This window comes from Nerophis lumbriciformis, linkage group LG11 (assembly GCF_033978685.3).
Source record: "Nerophis lumbriciformis linkage group LG11, RoL_Nlum_v2.1, whole genome shotgun sequence".
Taxonomy (NCBI): domain Eukaryota; kingdom Metazoa; phylum Chordata; class Actinopteri; order Syngnathiformes; family Syngnathidae; genus Nerophis; species Nerophis lumbriciformis.
This window is the reverse complement of record NC_084558.2, coordinates 33203622-33225228: the sequence shown is the minus strand read 5'-3', so window position 1 is coordinate 33225228 and position 21607 is coordinate 33203622. Positions and strand designations below refer to the sequence as shown.

At 40.4% G+C, this 21607-nt stretch overlaps 1 protein-coding gene across 10 annotated transcripts in view; it reads left to right on the top strand.

Moving 5' to 3' along the window:
- The window catches only part of vars2 (valyl-tRNA synthetase 2, mitochondrial), a 99150-nt gene that overhangs the window by 40967 nt on the left and 36576 nt on the right, over positions 1-21607 (top strand). For 7 of the 10 annotated variants that reach the window (XM_061966765.1, XM_061966764.1, XM_061966759.1 and 4 more), the window contains 15 exons: positions 2318-2408; positions 3533-3660; positions 3836-3939; positions 7688-7769; positions 7839-7915; positions 8103-8190; positions 10782-10875; positions 11568-11638; positions 11699-11842; positions 11915-12019; positions 15370-15438; positions 15514-15592; positions 15783-15910; positions 18720-18872; positions 19008-19250. In XM_061966765.1, coding sequence (XP_061822749.1) covers positions 2318-2408; positions 3533-3660; positions 3836-3939; positions 7688-7769; positions 7839-7915; positions 8103-8190; positions 10782-10875; positions 11568-11638; positions 11699-11842; positions 11915-12019; positions 15370-15438; positions 15514-15592; positions 15783-15910; positions 18720-18872; positions 19008-19250 — 1656 coding nt within the window. The remainder of the gene's footprint in view (positions 1-2317; positions 2409-3532; positions 3661-3835; positions 3940-7687; positions 7770-7838; positions 7916-8102; positions 8191-10781; positions 10876-11567; positions 11639-11698; positions 11843-11914; positions 12020-15369; positions 15439-15513; positions 15593-15782; positions 15911-18719; positions 18873-19007; positions 19251-21607) is intronic. The other 3 variants (XM_061966763.1, XM_061966766.1, XM_061966761.2) reach the window with 3 other exon arrangements.

The following is a 21607-nucleotide window of genomic DNA, read 5'->3' as shown; positions in this document are numbered from 1 at the left end:
GACTTTATTAAATGTATTTATACTATCATTTGGGGCAGCCGGGCCGGAGGGGATAGAAAGAGGAAAAAAAGGAAGACAGAGGGGGAAATTGTGGGGACAAGAGTAGGATAAGACAGAGAGACAAAAACAACAACAGCAAACACAACAACAACTATATAGCAACATCAGCAAATACGATATGTACAGATATGATGGTAAAAGTGATAGCAAAGAAGCAGTTAGTGAAATAAATAATAATACAGAAATGACAATGAGCATTATTACACTACAAATGGAGCAATACAAAATACCAATAGAAATAGCGCTATTGATAATGAATAATACCAATAATTTACCTCTATTATTAACAATACAGATGTTCAAATTCAGCAATACATATAAGTAATGATAACTAGAGATACAAAAGAAAGCAGAAAAATGGAGGGGAAGAAAGAGAAGCCAGCTATATTAACCTTGTAGATTGTTATTGTAACCATAGGTTAAGCTTTGTCAGTGTGCCATGTGTTACCCAGTTTACTCTAGGGCGGGGGTCGGCAACCCGCGGCTCTAGAGCCGCATGCGGCTCTTTAGCGCCGCCCTAGTGGCTCTCTGGAGCTTTTTAAAAAATGTATGAAAAATGGAAAAAGATGAGGGGGAAAACAATATTTTTGGTTTTAATATGGTTTCTGTAGGAGGGCAAACATGACACAAACCTCCCTAATTGTTATAAAGCACACTGTTTATATTAAACATGCTTCACTGATTCAAGTATTTGGCGAGCGCCGTTTTGTCCTACTAATTTTGGCGGTCCTTGAACTCACCGTAGTTTGTTTACGTATATAACTTTCTCCGACTTTCTAGGACATGTTTTATGCCACTTCTTTTTCTGTCTCATTTTGTCCACCAAACTTTTAATGTGCGTGAATGCACAAAGGTGAGTTTTGTTGATGTTATTGACTTGTGTGGCCTCATTTGTAGGTATATTTGAGGTCATTTAGTTTCTTTTAAGTCCTCTTAATTCAATTTATATCTCATGACACACTATTTGTATGTACCGGTAATATGGCTTTTAATTTTTTGCGGCTCCAGACAGATTTGTTTTTGTATTTTTGGTCCAATATGGCTCTTTCAACATTTTGGGTTGCTGACCCCTGCCCTAGGGTAACAACGTTAATTTATGTTTGATGAAACGTGATTATATGCATGAGTATATGTATGTATGTATGTGTACTTGTATATGTACAGAATGTGTATATGTATGTTTGTTCAGTGAATGTATATGTACAGTATGTGTATATGTATGTTTGTACAGTGAATGTATATGTACAGTATGTGTATATGTATGTTTGTACAGTGAATGTATATGTACAGTATGTGTATATGTATGTTTGTACAGTGAATGTGCGTGTGGATGTACGAATTTTGAGTATGTAGGTATGTACTGTATTTGTGTATGTATGTGGGAGCGTATCTATGTATGTATGAATAACGGTGTGTATGTGAGTATATATATGTGTATTTGTATGTACAATATATTTGACTTCCTGTGTGTGTGGGAGCCAGAGTATGGCCCCAGCCACCCAGAGAGCCCAACCCACAAACAGCAGGTGTGGCGCCCAGGGAACAAGGGACCACCGGCCCCACGCAGCCAGGCCAGCCAGCGACAGGAACCCCAGTGCCCGGCCCGGAAGAGCCAGCAGCAGGCCGCAGACAGACGCGAGGACAAGGCATGGGAGAAGCAGGGGACAGCCAACCCTCAAGCCAGCGAGAGACCACACCCCACACGGGCAGAAAGGAGGGACGCTCCGCCCGAGGGGCCCAGAGACTCCCCGCAACCGGACGGGAAGACTGCCTGCCCCACCAGCAACCGGGCCCCCACGAGCCTACCCCCCACACCCGGAGAGCACGGCGCGGCCCGCCCGAGGCCACCCCACCCAAGTCGGCCGCCGCAGGACCGCCCAGCACAGGGCCACGGGAACCACCCACCCCACCCGCAGGGACCCCAACAATGGAGATGGAACAACCAGCAACCGCCCTGTCGAATCCTCCCCCTGAGGAAGGGGGAAAAACATAAATAAAATACAATATATATATATATATATATATATATATATATATATATATATATATAAATAAAAGATAATTTAAAGAAGATCACAGACACGCTGACACACAAGGTCACTACCCCAGCAGCTGGCAGACTTGTAGCAGCCCCAGGGCATAAATGTCTTTCATCACTTATTTAAAAAAGAAAAAACCAGACACCTCACCTCAAATTAGGGAGTTCTGTTTAAAAATGTAATTAATTATTGTAACCTGAACTATTTTTGTTTTTCAGAATGTTCACGGAAAGGTTTGCCGCCACCCCTTTATTGACAGACTGCTGCCAATTGTCACTGATACAATGGTGGACATGGAGCTTGGAACAGGTGAGAACCACACTACTGTAGTTGTTTGTGTCTATTTTTAGACACAGCTCCAAGAAAATAGAAGACTGAGGGCCTGATTTGCTAAGATCCAAATACTACATGCTATACAGCGTGTGCAATCTATGAAATACATGTACTAATAGGGGGCATTTTGCCTGCGATCTACTAACATTGCAAGTGCTAATTATGACTGGTGCAGACCGTCTTATTTAAATGAGGTTTTTGTGTGCTTTCACCATGGAGAATGGTGAAAGCACATTATAACATGGAATTTACTACACATTCATGTTATAATGCTCCTACCTGTTTTGCTATCAAACAAGCAGCAGACATGTATCACTTTTTATGGTCATTTTAAAAGCTGTCCGGTGCATCCACAATGAAACCCACTTTTTTGTGCGCTGCAGATGCGTTCATTGGAGAGTTCTGCATTTACTGTGTTCAAGACGCAAAAAAAACATACTTCAAATTACTTTTTTTCATACAGGAGATATGTTAATATTATATTTTCTAAATGAAAAAACGAACGCCATTAAAAAGAACAACTCTAGCAGACACCAAAACATCAATTGCATGAATTAAATTTGTATTAATCAGCCCCTTACCTTACCCAGCATGCAGCTATAACATTTGAAAAGAATGTTGATTTATTGAGGATATGTTTAATAGTTTTTATTTTTGACAGACCATGAAAAAAGGTTGACACACACATTCTCTGTTTCTCGTCTGTATTTGCGGCGCTAGCACAGCACAACACCGATCCTGCAGCCGTGTGTCAGTTTGCACATACTTTTCAGCTAAATAGTGCTCGCAAATCTATGAGTGTTGATAAATCACATTGTGGGTGCTATATAATATATTTGCATCTTCTCCTTCCAGTATTGTGGGTGTTTTGCTAATCAGCATATATTCTGCATATTAATGGAGACAGAGACTCTAAATTAATTGCATGCCTTATTCTGCTCATTTAACAGACGCAGTCAACTTTGCACACGTTTAATAGATCAGCTCTAAGTGTGATACCTTTTATATGCTATGAGCCAAGTCTGTAATGTAGTCCACTGTTGGTACTGTATTATATGCAGAAGGAAATCTAATTTACCGTTTGTCTTTCTGTTTTGTAGGTGCAGTGAAGGTTACTCCTGCTCATGACCTCTTAGACTTCTTATTGTCACAGAGACATGCTCTACCGCGCCTTACTGTGATTGGAGAAGATGGGAAGATGACTCCACTATGTGGTCAATGGCTTGAGGTGCATGAACCTCACTGTTGTTTTATCTTACATACAGGCTTATGACCTAAACTTGTTAGTATACAGATGTTATTCCTTCTGTTAAAAGTCAAGTGCAAAAATATTGACCCCATGGAAACTTTTATTTACTGGGTTGATAAACGTCTTTATTTAATATCTCTTTATATCTTTGAAGGGAGTGAAACGTTTTGATGCTCGACAACTGGTAATCGACGCTTTGGTTGAGAAAAAGCTGTTCCGGGGAAAAAAGGGTCACACCATGACCTTACCCACTTGCAGGTTGGTAAACTAACACCTTTTACAATCTAGCAACATCATTATAGCTGTGCAGTCTAGTGAAATCCAATGAAACAGCTATTTTATATTGACCCTGTCATAGATGAATACAGGGGGAGTGAGAAGATCTCGGGGCATTAGATCTCGTAACACCCTAGAGATCATAACGTGACCACAGTTCGCATTTTAGCGAAAATATCTCTTATGGGCACAGAGCAGAAGCCTCACCCACTTTTTGATTCCCACAAGGGGGCCACAAATAGCAGGGGTTTTACAATCAGCCGTCACTGATTTGGAGGTTAAAAGACAAAACAACGGAATTGGCGCCGTGACTGACAATGCATGCAACATATTTGTGTCAGTGTGCGAGGCAGGACCGTAATCGCAAAGCAAATGCTCAGCGGACACTACAAACTGGCCTCGATGCACCTGTGCCACCCATCTTGTGTACTTGTGCTGCTGACACAGGCGACAGCCCTCCTTCATTGGAGTCCAACAGCCACTGCAATGTTTATGCAATGTTTAAGCCTGTCAATAGCGACCAATCAAGGGAAAGAGCAAAAGTGACCACTATATATATGTGGCCACTAATGTTCCCTTTGATTTCTCATGTATGTAAGCAAATGCACTAACTAAATAATAATTTAACACCTGCAAGCTGCCACCTTATTGTGGTAGAGGAGCTTGCGTGTCCCAATGATCCTATGAGCTATGTTGCCCGGCGGCTTCTATGCCCCCTGGTAGGGTCTCCCAAGACAAACAGGTCCTAGTTGAGGGATCAGACAAAGAGCATCTCAAAGACCTTTATGGAAAAGAACAAACAAGGACTTAGATTCCCCCCTCTGGAGCCAGGCCCGGAGGTGGAGCACGATGCCGAGCGCCTGGTCCCCATGGGGCCCGGCCGGGTACAGCCCGAAGACGCACCGTGGGTCCCCCCTCCAATGGGCTCACCACTCATAGGAGAGGCCATAGAGGTTGGGTGCAATGTGAGCTGGGCGGCAGCCGAGGGGGAGTGCTCAGAGAGTATGGGGTATCAGACTGGCTGATTGTGCCGGTCCGCTCCCTGTATGATCAGTGTGAGAGCTTGGTCCGCATTGCCAGCAGTAAGTCGGACCCATTTTCAGTGAGGGTTGGACTCCGCTAGGGCTGCCCTTTGTCACCAATTCTGTTCATAGCAGAGCGTAGCCTCGCTCTGTAAGCACGTTACAAAAACAAATACAGCAAAATGATCTGAGGAATGGGTTTCAACAGTGTCCACTTCAGACACATTGCAGCCAAAAGATAGCACAAGGTCCAGTGTGTATCCTTTTTCATGTGTCGAGCCCCACACCGACTGCGTCAAACTAAAAGAGTCTAATAGGCTGAAAAGTATTTGGCCAAGGGTTGCAATTCACAGAAAACACGGATATTAAAATACGCAGCTATTAAAAATGTATCGTAGCTTAATGCTAGGCTGGTTACGAAGTCCGTGGAGTCTTGTATAAAGTCTTTATCATATTTTGGTGGGTGATACTCCAGTGCGGACAAAATCGGATTATCGAGTTTTTATGATAAATATCTGAAGAAAAATAATCTGTCGGTACCTGCCGGCAGATGAAGCTGAATTTGTGGACTGTTGCTCGCCCTCCACCTTGACCAGTGGTCAGGAGGTAGAAGTTCTGAAAAAGCAGTAAACTCACCGGCTTGGAGCCACGTCTCTGTGAGCAACATATAATCCAGTTTACGTGTGTTAAAAACATCATTCAGGAGAAACGTCTTCTTTGCTAGCAATCTAGCATTCAGTAGGCCGAGACGGAGCGTCAGATCCTTGTCATCCCGCAAGGAGCTGTGGCGTAGAGCCCGCAGGCATCCAAAATGCACACTACGGCGTCTGCTCTGACGTTTTCGGAGCGGCGTCTCCAGCGTCAAGTGACCAATGTCGGGTACAGTCGTGCTGGCACAACGGGCTGAATCCACCGTAATCCAACTCCAGAGGTAGATCTACGGTAAGCCTTGACTTTCACAAGAAATCCTCTATGTTTACCTCGTTTCTTAGGCCGCTTTCTTTGTATGACAGCAGAAAGCGCAATAGGAAGGCCGGTACAGACGCCAGGTGTGGCGGGGATTTTGACGTTTGGTCCCCAACATTGATATTTAAAAAACACTGTTGTGTTTTGCTTAGATCGAATATGGTCTGGCGGTCATATACAATTAGAACAGAGATAAAATTATAGTTAGTGTTAATCTGAGTATAGCAGAAAGACTGCAGACGAACCATGCTGGCGCCATCTTGTCTTTCTCACGCAGAGTAACAGAGAAGCCACTGGTGACAGAGAAGCCATTTTACGGCGTGGCGCAGTGGAAGAGTGGCCGTGCGCGACCCGAGGGTCCCTGGTTCAATCCCCACCTAGTACCAACCTCGTCATGTCCGTTGTGTCCTGAGCAAGACACTTCACCCTTGCTCCTGATGGGTGCTGGTTAGCGCCTTGCATGGCAGCTCCCTCCATCAGTGTGTGAATGTGTGTGTGAATGGGTAAATGTGGAAGTAGTGTCAAAGCGCTTTGAGTACCTTGAAGGTAGAAAAGCGCTATACAAGTACAACCCATTTATCATTTACCATTTAGTGGCTGCAATCCGGCTTTTTGCAGATTATGTGGTCCTGATGGCTTCATCTGGCCAGGATCTTCAGCTCTCACCGGATCGGTTCGAAGCCGAGTGTGAAGCGACTGGGATGAGAATCAGCACCTTCAAGTCCGAGTCCATGGTTGTCACCCAGAAGAGGGTGGAGTGCCATCTCCGGGTTGGGGAACAAGTGGAGGAGTTCAAGTACCTCAGAGATTTTGTTCGCGACTGAGGGAAGAGTGGATAGTGAGATCGACAGGCGGTTCGGTGCAGCGTCTTCAGTAATGCGGACACTGTATCGATCCGATGTGGTAAAGAAGGAGCTGAGCCGGAACGCAAAGCTCTCAATGTACCGGTCGATCTACGTTCCCATCCTCACCTATGGTCATGAGCTTTGGGTTACGACCGAAAGGACAAGATCACGGGTACAAGCGGCCGAAATGAGTTTCCTCCGTCAGGTGGCGGGGCTCTCCCTTAGAGATAGGGTGACAAGCTCTGTCATCCGGGAGGAGCTCAAAGTAAAGCCACTGCTCCTCCACATCGAGAGGAGCCAGATGAGGTTGTTCGGGCATCTGGTCAGGATGCCACACGGACCCCTCCCTGGAGAGGTGTTTAGGGCACTTACAACCGGTAGGAGGCCACGGGGAAGACCCGGGACACGTTGGGGAGACTATGTCTCCCGACTGGAATATTCCGAATTGCATGTTTATATGTAGCATTTTTATTGCTGTTAGGCTTTTAATCCGATTAAATGTGTCCATGTGCACATAGGTTACGATTGCAAATCAGGTCAAAGAGGTTGTCTGGAAAGAAAACAAGGAGAGACACTCACATACACTTGATATTTAATGTTTTATAGTTCATTTTGGAAAAACCCACGTAATTTATAAATGTACTTTCTGTGTGTTTTATTCTGTATGATTATTATATTATATAATGTATTGACTTTTTTTTGTCTTATATTTGTTTTTTCCAAGGCAAGTAACATGAATGAATGAAAAAAAAGTATACCGTATGGGACAGCACATTTTAACAGTCCACCTCTTTTTGAGAAAAACAGTGATGTATGGATTATATGCACTAATTGGGTTACTGCTTGCAAGACTTATTATTTGTGTTATTCAAATGATTCTTCTCCACAATGTCTCAGCCGCTCAGGGGATGTCATTGAGCCTCTTCTTAAGAAGCAGTGGTTTGTCCGCTGTCAGGAAATGGCCAAAAAAGCTATACAGGTAACTTGTATTGATGGTTTGATGTTGCTGGTCGTGAGTAACCTCTGAAACGGTGACGTTTATTGTTAGGCTGTGGAGGATGGACAACTGGAAATCATTCCACACTTTTACAACAAAACATGGACGAACTGGCTGTCCAACATCAGGTACTGTAGAATTGTCATAACCTTAGACCTACATGGTCCACATAATTTGAATGTTTTTATTTATCTTACCAGGCATGTGTCATCTATTGTGGTATGCTCGTAGTGTGAAATGACACCATTCTGGTGATGAACACATCCTTGTTTCATTGTTTGGGATGTGAACACTGCAGCTCTGTTTGTTTTGCAGTGACTGGTGCATTTCCAGACAGCTTTGGTGGGGGCATCAAATCCCTGCTTACAGAGTGAAGCTTTCTGGTGTTAAAGATGAACAGGAGGTTGGGCCCATAGATATATACAGTATATGAGACATTGAAGATTAAACAAACCTTATTTTTCAATAAATGTTTTATTCCAAGTAGTGTGTGAACGTGAGTGTGAATGTTGTCTGTCTATCTGTGTTGGCCCTGCGATGAGGTGGCGACTTGTCCAGGGTGTACCCCACCTATCGCCCTAATGCAGCTGGGATAGGATCCAGCGACACCCGCTACCCCTAAAGGGACAAGCGGTAGAAAATGGATGGATGGATGGGAAATTTCTCTTTTTTTTCTTTCTTTTTTTTCTTTCTTTTTTTTTTTGTCATGTCCCGACTCCCGATTTGGTATTGATATATCAAATTTGGGGGCGGTCACGGTGTTTCAGGTTTATTTTTCTTTAAATCTCCGATTTAAGCGCTCCAATACAAGTCGTCCTGCAGCATTTTTACTTGTGCAATGCTGGGCAGCGATTTAACATCTAAATGTCCTCCAATTAACAAGCAAGGTTTGTCTTTTCGTATAGTTTAGTGAAGTCATTTACAAAAGGTAAACATGCTTGTCTCTAGGCTACTAGAGTTGGCAGTTACTCATCACCTAAGCACACAATTGCACACAAGCTAGATTTACATGATAAGTGATAAGCCCTCATTGAACAATATTGCAGTCTGAAACAACATATGTGTCATTGTAAATAAATATTAATTACTTACAGCAAGTCTCGAAGACAAAAAAAGATCATTAGAAAGTATCCAGAAACAAATGTGTCAGCATCATTCATCGTGCGTGTGCGTAACTTAATTATTGTAGCCAAAGACACCTAATACTCCATTTCAACTTACGGTTAAAATTCCAGACTATATGCTGCTATTTTTTTCATGCGTTTTGAACCCTTTGGCTTACAAAATGGTGCGGTTTATTTATGGATTTTTTTTTTCTTTGACAGCCTTAATGCAATTAGTTTTTTAAATAAAAACAAGCAAATACACTGAATAGGTGTGTTATTGTTTGTGCTATGGCGCCATCTTTTGGCGAGTTCGCTGACTGCAGGTTGTGCAGTGCTGCATTGCCCTTCTGTTTAGCAAGCAAAAACAATTCTTATTTACTAAACCATCCCGTGTATGATGTCTTTCAGAGTGAAGTGAATTGTATTTATATAGCGCTTTTCTCTAGTGACTCAAAGCGCTTTACATAGTAAAACCTATTATTTAAGTTACATATAAACAAGTGTGGGTGGCACTGGGAGCAGGTGGGTAAAGTATCTTGCCCAAGGACACAACGGCAGTGACTAGGGTGGGGGAAGCGGGGATCAAACCTGGAACCCTCAAATTGCTGGCACAACCGCTCTACCAACCAAGCCACACTGTGTTTTCATGCATATTTGTATGTACTATTGTAATGTAATGAAGCTAGTGTCGTTTACATTCTCTAATATGCTAACACGTTTACGAGTGTCTTTGTCAGTATTATTAACATACAATGGCATTCTTTTTGTAATTTTTCTATTTTATAAATTCACCAAAACGTCACTGTTGACTTATTGATACTATCGAGCTGATTTGGACAGCCAGCTTCCGCAGCTAGTGGGTCCATGGCAATGTCTGTTTTGTTTGATCAGCCGTTTTACTGCCGTGCTACAGACACCGTTTGAGTTATATAAATAAACATTTACAAAATCTATTAAAAAACTAGTTTCACAACGTATATACTGTATATGCGGATTATTGTGCGGTGCGGCTAATATGTGGAATTCCATCCATCCATCCATTTTGTACCGTTTGAATAACTTTTTTCCCCGAAAATTTAGTGAGTGTGACTTATATAGAGGTGCGCTTCTATAGTCCGTAAAATACAATAGTTAAACCCAACTTAAGTTCATTGTAGACAGTTATTGTTTTTCATATGTAACATTATTCTTTGTTTGACAAATTTGACTTGAGAAAAACCCTTTTCTAACTTTCCACACAATAAAATAAAAGTATGTATGGTTCGTGCTGATATCATACTGGAGGATTATCGGTATTGGATAATACTCAAGGTGCCAATATTGGTATTGTATAATAAGTGAAAGGGTTGTATGATTGTATCGGGACAGCGCTAATTTTCAGTCAGCTGTCTATTTGTTTCATGTATTATTATTACATCACAGTAACAACCTGGTCACACACACATCAAGGCAGAAAACAAATTAAGTTAAAGTTAAAGTACCAATGATTGTCATACACACACTAGGTGTGGTGACATTTGTCCTCTGCATTTGACCCATCCTCTTGATCACCCCCTGGGAGGTTAGGGGAGCAGTGGGCAGCAGCGGTGCCGCGCCCGGGAATCATTTTTGGTCATTTAACCCCCAATTCCAACCCTTGATGCTGAGTGCCAAGCAGGGAGGCAATGGGTCCCATTTTTTATAGTCTTTGGTATGACTCGGCCGGGGTTTGAACCCACAACCTGCTGATCTCAGGGCGGACACTCTAACCACTAGGCCACTGAGTAGGTTATCGATAGAAGTGTTTTATAGGGTTGTTATTATTTAGAATAAAAAAATATTAATTCAGAAAATAATGATTGTTCCAGTCAATGGTGTCAATTGCATTATTTGTGTTCGGTTTTTGTAGGAACAGTGGGTCTGGGGAAGGAATGAGGACGAAGCCCGACAGCGAGCTACTATCAAATATGGAGTGAAGCCAGAGAACATCAGTCTGACTCAGGGTGACTAACTTCTTTAATACCATTTCCAAGTGAATTGACATTTGAATAATACCAAGATAACTCATCTTTTAGGTTCACTTCTGTTGCGTTATTAACCACAGTTTAAAAGTACCTACAGTAAAGGGACATTCAAGACACATTGGAGAGAATAATCACTTTGGTGGGATGATGGAAATTGGCAAAACAAAAATTCACCCAAAAAAGTGACTAGTTTCTATGACAATTGCATGTTTTGCAAATTGAAACACAAACCTACAAAAGGGTATTTAGGAAAGAGTTTTTGAAAAGGGTGTTATTATGAAACCACAAGATATGTGTACATGAGTAACGTGAGGCTGTACAGGATATAAATAAGGAGTTGGCCTTTTTTTTTTGTTTCATTTAAGTCTTGTATTTAATCTTTTCATTACTGTATTTTATATGTAATTTATTATTACTGTGTAGAGTGTGATGGCATTAATAAAGGTTGCAAACCGGTTCCCATCCCAGTTATCACCCCAAATAACAAATATGTTGACTGTCTTGTAAGGTAAAAAAAAACAAATGTAAAAAAAGAGACATACCTGGTATTATATAAATAATTTGGTTGCATATCAGGACTATTAGCCTTAAAAATATTTCCATTGGTAGGTTTGTTGATAATCTATTAATTTGTTTTTATGTATTGTATATGTGCACGCTGTGCTGGTCAGACCCTGATGTTCTGGATACATGGTTCTCCTCTGGGCTGTTTCCTTTTGCAATGCTGGGCTGGCCTCAGCAGGTACTGCACGTCATTTAGCAACACACACTCCACCAAATTACAGCCTTACTGATGTATTAGACGACATCCTTTCCACAGACCAGTGACTTTCAACGCTTCTACCCCCACACCCTCCTGGAGACTGGCAGTGATCTCATATTCTTCTGGGTGGCGAGGATGGTAATGCTGGGCACAGAACTGACTGGCCAGTTGCCATTTAAACAAGTACAGTATACACCTGGTACATATATACTTTAAAAAAAATATATCAAATTATTTCTTCTTCTTGAATCGAAGGTTCTGCTTCACTCTTTGGTGAGGGATAAACATGGCAGGAAAATGACAAAATCTTTGGGAAACGTCATTGACCCCCTGGATGTCATACATGGAGTCTCATTGGAGGTGTGTAGTACATGGAACAGTCTCTTCTTCCACACTATTACAGTCATTAAGATATTTGGTAAGATGTATTTTGTACACAAGCATTTGTTCCACAGTGTAACAGTGTAAATACAATGGGTGTGGTGGGTTGCATCCCTTGTGGATTATGTAAATAAATTTAAAAAATTAACAATCCAGAATTTTTATGGTAGGTATATTGTGACTGAGAAAGAAAATATATTTTTGAAAAGAACTTTGAATGAAGGATATTAAGTCATTTGTATCCCACGATGCAAGCATTCTGACCCCCACAGATGGGTTACAGTTACGCAGATGGTGAAGTTGAGCCGCTACATCAGTGTAGTAAAGCTACATTTAATGTAAAATAACTTATTACTTAGCTTACGACAGTTTCCGAATAGCTTACCCAATAGTCGTTCTGTGCCCATGAATCACACAGGTTAGACATGTCCCTTCAGGTAAGTACTCATAATATCACCTCATCATGTGGATAAAAGACATTTGTCACACAAATAGTTTCTTCCATTCAAATGTCTACCCCACTGTGGGAAGGACCAAAGCGCTGTCAAAGAACCTCAGGGACAATATCATCAGCAGGAAGCTTGATAAAAACGAGGCCACTATTGGTGCAATGATTTATAAATGGAAAACATAAAGATAACCCTCACTCTGGTGTCCATGCAAGACTTGGACTCTTGATTTTAATGGCGATTCTGAGATAGGTGAGGGACCAGCCCACATTTTCAAGGGTTGGTTAATGATGTCAAGGGAACTGGGATGACTCCAAGATGACTTACAGTAGCTCCTCAGTTCTCACTCTACCTTCAGACTGCGGCGCAAACCTACCTCTTATACCCGTGAGTTTGCATTTCGGGCAATACCAACATTTTGTGTTCATAAGGTAGGGTACAATGTGGATCAACTGGTTAATTGAGAACTTTGAGGACTCGACATACGAGACTTTGCCAAGAATTCTCAGCACCCCCCTTACGAGACGCTCTGCCATGTCTGTCCAGCATTCTCCCCCGTCATCAAAGCCAACTCTTCATCGACACCCAAATATGCAGACGCATGACTGATGATACGACTGCAAAGTTGAATATATAAAACCCAAAACCAGTGAAGTTGGCACGTGTAAATTGTAAATAAATACAGAATACAATGATTTGCAAATCCTTTTCAACTTATATTCAATGAATAGACTGCAAAGACAAGATAATTAATGTTCAAACTGAGAAATTATTTTTTTGTTGCAAATAATCATTAACTTATAATTTAATGGCAGCAACACATTGCAAAAAAGTTGGCACAGGGGCATGTTTACCACTGTGTTACATGGTCTTTTCCTTTTAACAACACTCAGTAAACGTTTGGGAACTGAGGACACTAATTTTTTTAAGCTTTTCAGGTGCAGTTCTTTCCCATTCTTGCTTTATGTACAGCTTAAGTTGTTCAACAGTCCGGGGTCTAAGTTGTCTTATTTTACGCTTTATAATGCACCACACATTTTTAATGGGAGACAGGTCTGGACTACAGACAGCCCAGTCTAGTACCCGCACTTTTTTACTCCGAAGCCACGCTGCTGTAACACGTGCAGAATGTGGCTTGGCATTGTCTTGCTGAAATAAGCAGGGGCGTCCATGATAACGTTGCTTGGAAGGCAACATATGTTGCTCCAAAACCTGTATGTACCTTTCAGCATTAATGGTGCCTTCACAGATGTGTAAGTTACCCATGCCTTGGGCACTAATACACCCCCATACCATCACAAATGCTGGCTTTTGAACTTTGCGCCTATAACAATATAACAATATGTATATATATATATATATATATATATATATATAAAAATACATTATATATGTATGTATGTATGTACATATATATATACATAAATACATATATATATATATCTGTATGTATATATATATATAGGGTTAGGGTTAGGGGGCGGTTGAGGTGGGCGGGGTTGGGGTGGCAGGTTTGAGGTGGGGGGGTATATTGTAGCGTCCTGGAAGAGTTAGTGCTGCAAGGGATTCTGGGTATTTGTTCTGTTGTGTTTGTCTTGTTACGGTGCGGATGTTCATCCGAAATGTGTTTGTCACTCCTGTTTGGTGTGGGTTCACAGTGTGGCGCATATTTGTAACAGTGTTAAAGTTGTTTATACAGCCACCCTCAGTGTGACCTGTATGGCTGGTGAACAATTATGCCTTGCATTAAATTGTGTGTGTGAAAAGCCGTAGATATTATGATACTGGGCCGGTATGCAAAGGAAGTGCCTTTAAGGTTTATTGGCGCTCTGTACTTCTCCCTACGTTCGTGTACACAGCGGCGTTTTAAAAAGTCTTACATTTTACTTTTTGAAACCGATACCGACAATTTTGAAACCGATACCGATAATTTCCGATATATAATTTTAAAGCATTTATCGGCCGATAATATCGGCAGTCTGATATTATCGGACATCCCTAATATATATATATATATACATATGTATATATTAGGGCTGTCAAAGAGTTAAGCTCATGACTAGGGATGACAACTGATAAGGTTTTTACTATTCTGATGTAATTTTTTATTCTGCTGAATCGATTCTCTTATTGAATCTCAGTTGGGGAAAAAAGGTTAACAAACAGGTTAATTAGCATCAATTGTGTTTAGTTTAGAAGAAACTTGATTGTACAAACCCAATAGTGAGGTTTTCGGACACCCACAGCTTCAATGGGGTGGTGTCAAGGTTTGGGATTCCCTCAGGAAAAAATATTTAGTTCTGAAAATAACCATAGTATAATAATTTGATACATATTATAATGTATAAATAAACAAAATACAACATACATTTATTTGTGACAATTACACAAGAATGTTCAGTAACATGTTGAACATTTTCTTATAGAAATTAGAATTATTCTTTTTAAATTAATGTATAAGATGAGCAATCAAAAGTATGTAAAACTATGTCAGCCAGTGACAAATTCAAGCAAGTCAAGTCCAATAGGACTGTGCTGCCATTGTTCAATTTTGCAACCATCAACTATGAAGATTAGTTATTATTATTATTATTATAATGTTTGAGACAATTACATGCTATGTTTGAAATGAGTGTGGAAAGATTTTGACTTAAAGGCTCCAAAATATACTCATGAGAAGACTTATTAGTTCATGTCACAAACCTAACACAATTCAGTGATCAATTTAATGTTTTTGATGGATGAACATGCTGGTCAGTGGCCCTATATCTATCGTGAGAAATTAAATGTACTGTACATACTGTATAACCACTAGTAAGTGCGAACCGATTGACTGATTGTGAAAGTGCATTTTTATTATAATTGTGTTTTTCCTTTTAGAAGCTCCAACAGAAAGTTATGGAAGGTAACCTCGACCCCAGGGAAAAGGTGGTTGCCATGGAAGCTCAGGTCAGATCCTTTTTAACTCATTGAGCAGGCTCATTACCGCCTCTCCTATCTAACTGCCCCATCTGCTTCCCACAGAGAAAAGACTTCCCTAAGGGGATCCCTCAGTGTGGGACTGACGCGCTGAGATTTGCCCTCTGCTCTCATAAGATGCAGGGTAAGTGATTATCATCACACACTGAACTGTTAAATACGTCAATAAATTATGTTTGGAGGTATGGATGTGTGGCAGGAAGAGAAGATGTGGTCTGAAATATTGTCTTTCTACCATTTTCTGTAAGACTGAACTATTCTGAGTTTGGTAATAGGTAAATCATCCTCTCACACTGACCCCCATCTTTTTCTAGGAGAAGACATCAGTCTATCCTTTTCCCAGGTCCTGAGTTGCAGGCACTTCTGTAATAAAATGTGGCAGACACTGAGATTTACTCTGGGTTCACTTAGTGACACTACACCAGTGGGGACGCTGGAAAAGGTACAACAGTCTTTTGTAAATTTAGACCCGGAACAACACAAAGGAAACATTGTTTAATTTCAGTCAAGATTATTATGACATTTTACATTACTATACAAAAGTCTTAGTCTATGTATTCTCTTACATGCATAGGGATAACATTAACAAAAAATGGTGTGTATCCAAAATAATAAAAAGGCTTGCGTCATTTGACATAGTTTGACCTGAAATGTGCTGACTTCCTTTAGTATACAAAGGGAGGTTACATTATGGTTGGAAAACAGGAAGTCTGTGCTGTCCATCCTGCCTCATCAACACTTTTTAGCTGTAAATCTTGTAGTTTGTGTTAGGCTTGGACCCTAGATGTAGACAAAGAGGTAATGTACATGAAGAGAGTCCTTTAATACCAGCTTTCACACGATGGAAAAGTCCAAAACCGCAAAGTAAAAATCAACAAAAGGAGAAGCAATGGTGCAAGACTGGATAACTAAAATTATAGATTTTTCCGTCTATAATCGAAAATCCGTCTTTTTTTATCTCTGTCAAAATATTAAACTTTATTTTCCCTTTTTCTTCGTTTTTTCCGACCTACAATGTGTGTTAAAATCTTGATACGTCTCTTTGCCATACCTGCCCAAAACCTACCTGTTTTCCCGTAATGAGTACGGTTGTTGATGATCAATAACGGTTTACGGCTGCAATGGTAAATACTACGGTTTTCCATTAAAAATTATTAACTTAAAAATCGAAGCTCCGTAGCAAAGCAACTCCACGGGCAGGGGACAAAATATACGGGAAACATTAATGATGATGGGGTTGGTTTACGTATAAGAAAATCCACGGCGTGGCGAAGTTGGTGGAGTGGCCGGCCAGCAATCGGAGGGTTGCTGGTTACTGGGGTTCAATCCCCACCTTCTACCATCCTAGTCACGTCCGTTGTGTCCTTGGGCAAGACACTTCACCCTTGCTCCTGATGGCTGCTGGTTAGCGCCTTGCATGGCAGCTCCCGCCATCAGTGTGTGAATGGGTAAATGTGGAAATACTGTCAAAGTGCTTTGAGTACCTTGAAGGTAGAAAAGCACTATACAAGTATAACCCATTTATCATTTATTTATTATGATTGGTTGGTTGGTTTACTATGATGAGTCACGATTGGTTAAGATTAGGGCAAAACATTGCGGACAGGCCAATCAGAGGCAAGATGAGGCGGGTCATCGAACCAGGAAGGGAAATCACAACAGATACGCACATCCCAAATGACGACGAGAGAGTTGGAGAAGACGAAAGGGCGATTTATATATTTTAAAAAACAAGTGGAAGATGGCAGATGGATTCTCTTCCTTAGATGTTTATTTTAGAGATGTAGACGACGTCCAGGAAACCCACAATGCGTCTACTTGGCCACATTTAGACAAATGTATGCGTCTGGATAAAACAATGACCAACACATTCATTTTAGTTGTTTACCATGTACACCCAAATCAAAACTGCTCTCGACATGGAAGACGCGGAATACACATTTAAGTACACACAGGATTGTGGCAGACATGTGATGACTTTTGCTACATTATAGCCTGTCTAAATGCTAAATTAATTTTTCATTGGTGTTTTAGAACAAGACAGTAGCTGACATTTTGTTCATTATTTCTACTGTTTATGTTTTGACATTGAATAGTTGAATAATTTTGAAACATAAACAACATGACTGAAAGATATTTGTTATTGCATGCTATAAATCACAAATGACTATTCAGATTAAGGAGGTTAGCTAACAGAAGAAACATTGTTTGTACTCTTTATGATTTTTGCATTTGGAGCAGTTAGAAGTGGAGAGGCAGTCGAAAAGACAGAAATTGGCTATACAATCCAAGGCAGAATCCACTAAATCAGAAACAAAAAGGAAAATGCAAGCAGCTCAGGAATTTGCCAGGAAGACCCATGTCAGAGCCTTCGAAGAAAAAATGCCAAAGTAATGTGTGAATGAACCAAAGTAATATGTAAATAATGTAAATAACTAGATGAACCATCCGTGGCTGTAAAGTGAACACTAGTAAGGTTGTAAATACTGTATAGATTAGGCTAACCCATGTGGTTCCTGTGGATGTGAACACAAGTTGTAATTACTGTATTGACTAAATAACAAAGTGACTGAAACAGACATAGAATGGGGTATGTATTTATGTAAACTGTTGATAATTTTAAAATTCTTTAAACACTAAGACATCTTTAAATGGGGCTTTTTTTTGCAAATTTGCCTCGTTAAGCAGGAAAAATTCATCTGGTTTTAGCCAGGTTTTGCTGAGACCAATGACGTTAAGATTGTTGTCTCTAATGCCCACATAAACTAATAACGTTTTGGGAGACAACGATCTGATGTTTAAAAAGCCCATATTATAGGTAGTGGGCTGTTTTGAGGAATTTTTGTTAATGGTATCCGTAGTAGTGATATTAATAACGTTATTTTTATTTTATGTAGTGTGCCTTAAATAATTTCGATCATATCTAGGAATTGATATGATGGGGATCTTGAGATTATTAGCTTGGTGCTGGGATAGATTGAACACGCCATAATAGTAAAAAAGAAAAAAAGAGGAACACTTGACCAAAGAGAACAGCAGATGTAGGTGGAATGGATTCTCACTGGGAACCAGGGCAATGTAACATATTTAAAATTGAACAGCCAATGATGTCCATGTTTTTTTTTGGATTCCATCACAGAACAAGAACAGTTTTAACAAATTATTAAGGGCCCAAAGGTAAACTGACAATTATTCCCTAGATGGCTGTATGTAAACTTCTGTCTTCTGTTATTTCTATTTTTATTCTTTAGACCGCTCCTTTGAGTAGCATGGATCAATGGATCTGCTCTCGACTATACAGCACTGTAGATCAATGCGAGGAGGCCCTTGAAAAATATGATCTCCACACTGCCACAGCTGTCTTGTACGCCTTCTGGGTCCACAACCTGTGCGACGTTTACATGGTGAGGAGCAAGGCACATTGAGCCAAGTAACAAGAGCATTTAACCATTTACAAGGCATTAAAGAGTCTGAACTAAGCTAATGTAATCATGATAAGATATCCGGTATTAATGTTCCTTTGTGTGTGTGTCTTGTAGGAGAGTGTGAAGCCAGTGCTACAGAAGCAGAATGAGGAAGCAGTGGTTGCTCAGAATGGCAACATAGGGAGATCGGCGCCAAGCGTCATCCTCTATCACTGTGTGTCCACATCTCTGGCGCTCCTCTCCCCATTCATGCCCTTCATTACAGAGGAGCTGTGGCAGAGACTCAAACCCTTTCGAGCTGAAGCTGCAGCCCAGAGCAGCTTGTGTCTGCAGCCTTACCCTTCCTCGTCTCAAATGGTACCACTCATGCACATTGTTTTTTAAATATAGCACAATACATTTGCAGAGCTTCGGCCGAGAGTCATGCAGGGCTTACTTCCAACCTTGCTTTTACAGTTCTATCTGATTTAAGAGTGAACATAGGAAACAGTACGCCAAATTTACGGTTCGGTACGGAGCTTGATTTTAAGGTCACGATTTGATACGTTTTGTGTATCATTAACAAACATGACTTAGCGTGTAGCCGACTGGGCAAAGTAGTTGGAGTGTAGCTAAAGCAGAAGGAGTCGATAACGCCAGCCAAAAATATTAAAATCATATCTTAACGGCTGACATTTATTCATGAAATTATAGAAAAGCTGCATTGAACAAAATAAACACAAAAAAAACAGCTGCAGGCCCCTCTGGTTGCACACATAGCGTTTATTTTTAGGAAAGTAGAACAATGCACTCAAGCGCAACTGAAGAATGTGAATCATCGTTCTACTTTTAGTAAATAAAAGTTCCTTAATGCAGCTTTAATAGTTCCAATTTGTAGCCCTGCTTAATCTAATCACTTTAGTATTGATCCTTTACTGTTACTACTCTAGGTATCGACACTACCGATATATGGATCGATCCGCTTTCCCCTTATGTGTACGCCCGGTCCTGTTGCTTGTGTTGTTTTTATATTGTCACTCCAAGCTCTTATTAATCTAATTGTCGATTTGATCTTAATATCTGGTTACTTTCTGCTGTAACAAGGTATAATTTCTAGAAATCTGTTAAAGTGAACTAAGCACTTATTTTTCTGTTGTAGTTTTTTGTTTTTTTTAAACATTTGTTTATTGGATTTTTTACATATACAGTCCAGAAATACAATGTTCTTTTTTGCCTCCGCCGAAAAGTAACCCACAAAAATGTTATATAAAATAAAATTAAAATAATAAACAAAAAGAAAACATGCACTAGTCAAATAAGTACATGCAAGTATTGACATGAAGCCCCAAAAAACTGCAGTCCTGAATGTTCCCAACACAGTGCAGCAATACACAAAAGCAAACAAAGGGCTCATCAATTATCTACCTTTCAATTACTTGTACTTTTCAATTACTTTTCATTTGGGGTTAAGTTTGAGATCAGTCTATTTTATATAATTTAGGAAACCACCCCATACTTCCTGAAACTTCACAGAACAACCGTTTGTCAGCATATTTTTCTCCAATGTAAGTAAATAAAGAATATCTGCAGAATACAGTATCTGCTCCAGCCTTCCAATTTAACACAATAAGTATTCTAGCAAACAAAGTAGTAAATGCAACCAAGCTATTTTTGGATTTGCTAAGAGAAGATGACAGTGGGCTACCACAAATAGTCCACATAGAGGATTCGGTTTGATCTTTTCGCCATTTACCAAAAACAAAGTAATAAACATTTCAGTCCAATAACTGCACAGAGATGGGCAAAGCCAAAACATATGTATTAAGTTAGCAGGAGGCTTTTGACACCGATCACATAATACAGATATTCCATGATACATCTTAACCAGCCAGATCTTGGTATATTAGGTACAGTGTATTAGCTTGCATTAAACAAAGGCTATGTCTAGCACAAATACAATACTTATGAACTCTACTTAAAATCTCTGTCCAGCTCTCCTCAGATAGGGTCACTCCTAAGTTACCCTGCCAAAGTAACATGATTGAATTCAGAGACTCAGGGCCTAAAGGAAAAATTATATCAAACTAGAGATAGTCTGCAAGCCAAAATAGCGCTTTCACTGAATCCAAATTCTGAATGAGGTTTTTTTTGTAAAAGCGGAAGTAGAAGAGTGGATGGGAGAGTGAACCAGAGCCTTAAGAGTGCAAACATGATTTTTGAATTCGACTCATGGTGCTACAGTTATGAAAGACAAACAAAATTAAAAAATTATAATGAGTGAATGTTAAATTATAAATATACTGTCATGATCCGTTGCCAGGGTCATGTTTTGTTTTAGTTTGATATTTCCTTAGTTGGTGGTTAGTTCAGGTTCAGCACCTGTGTTTGTTTTATTGGTTGCCATGGGTGCTGATTTCTGTCACCTGTCTCTGATTAGTAGTCAGGACGCTTACCTGCTCCCGGTCACTAATCAGAGAGCTATTTATTTCTGCGTTTCGCCACACTTTACCTTGCAGTCTTATTCGCAACACGCAACAAGTGCGTTGGTACCACTTGCTTCTTGCTCTTTTTGTTGCCTAGTCTTTTGCTCAGCCTTTGCCGCAGCTTCCCGTGCCATCAGCACGTTTCCTATTTTTGTATTCTTACCTGATTATTGGAATAAATCATCTTTCTTACCTGCTCGCTGCATCTTGGAGAAACGACCACTGCATGAACATGCGTCCCCGACGTGACAT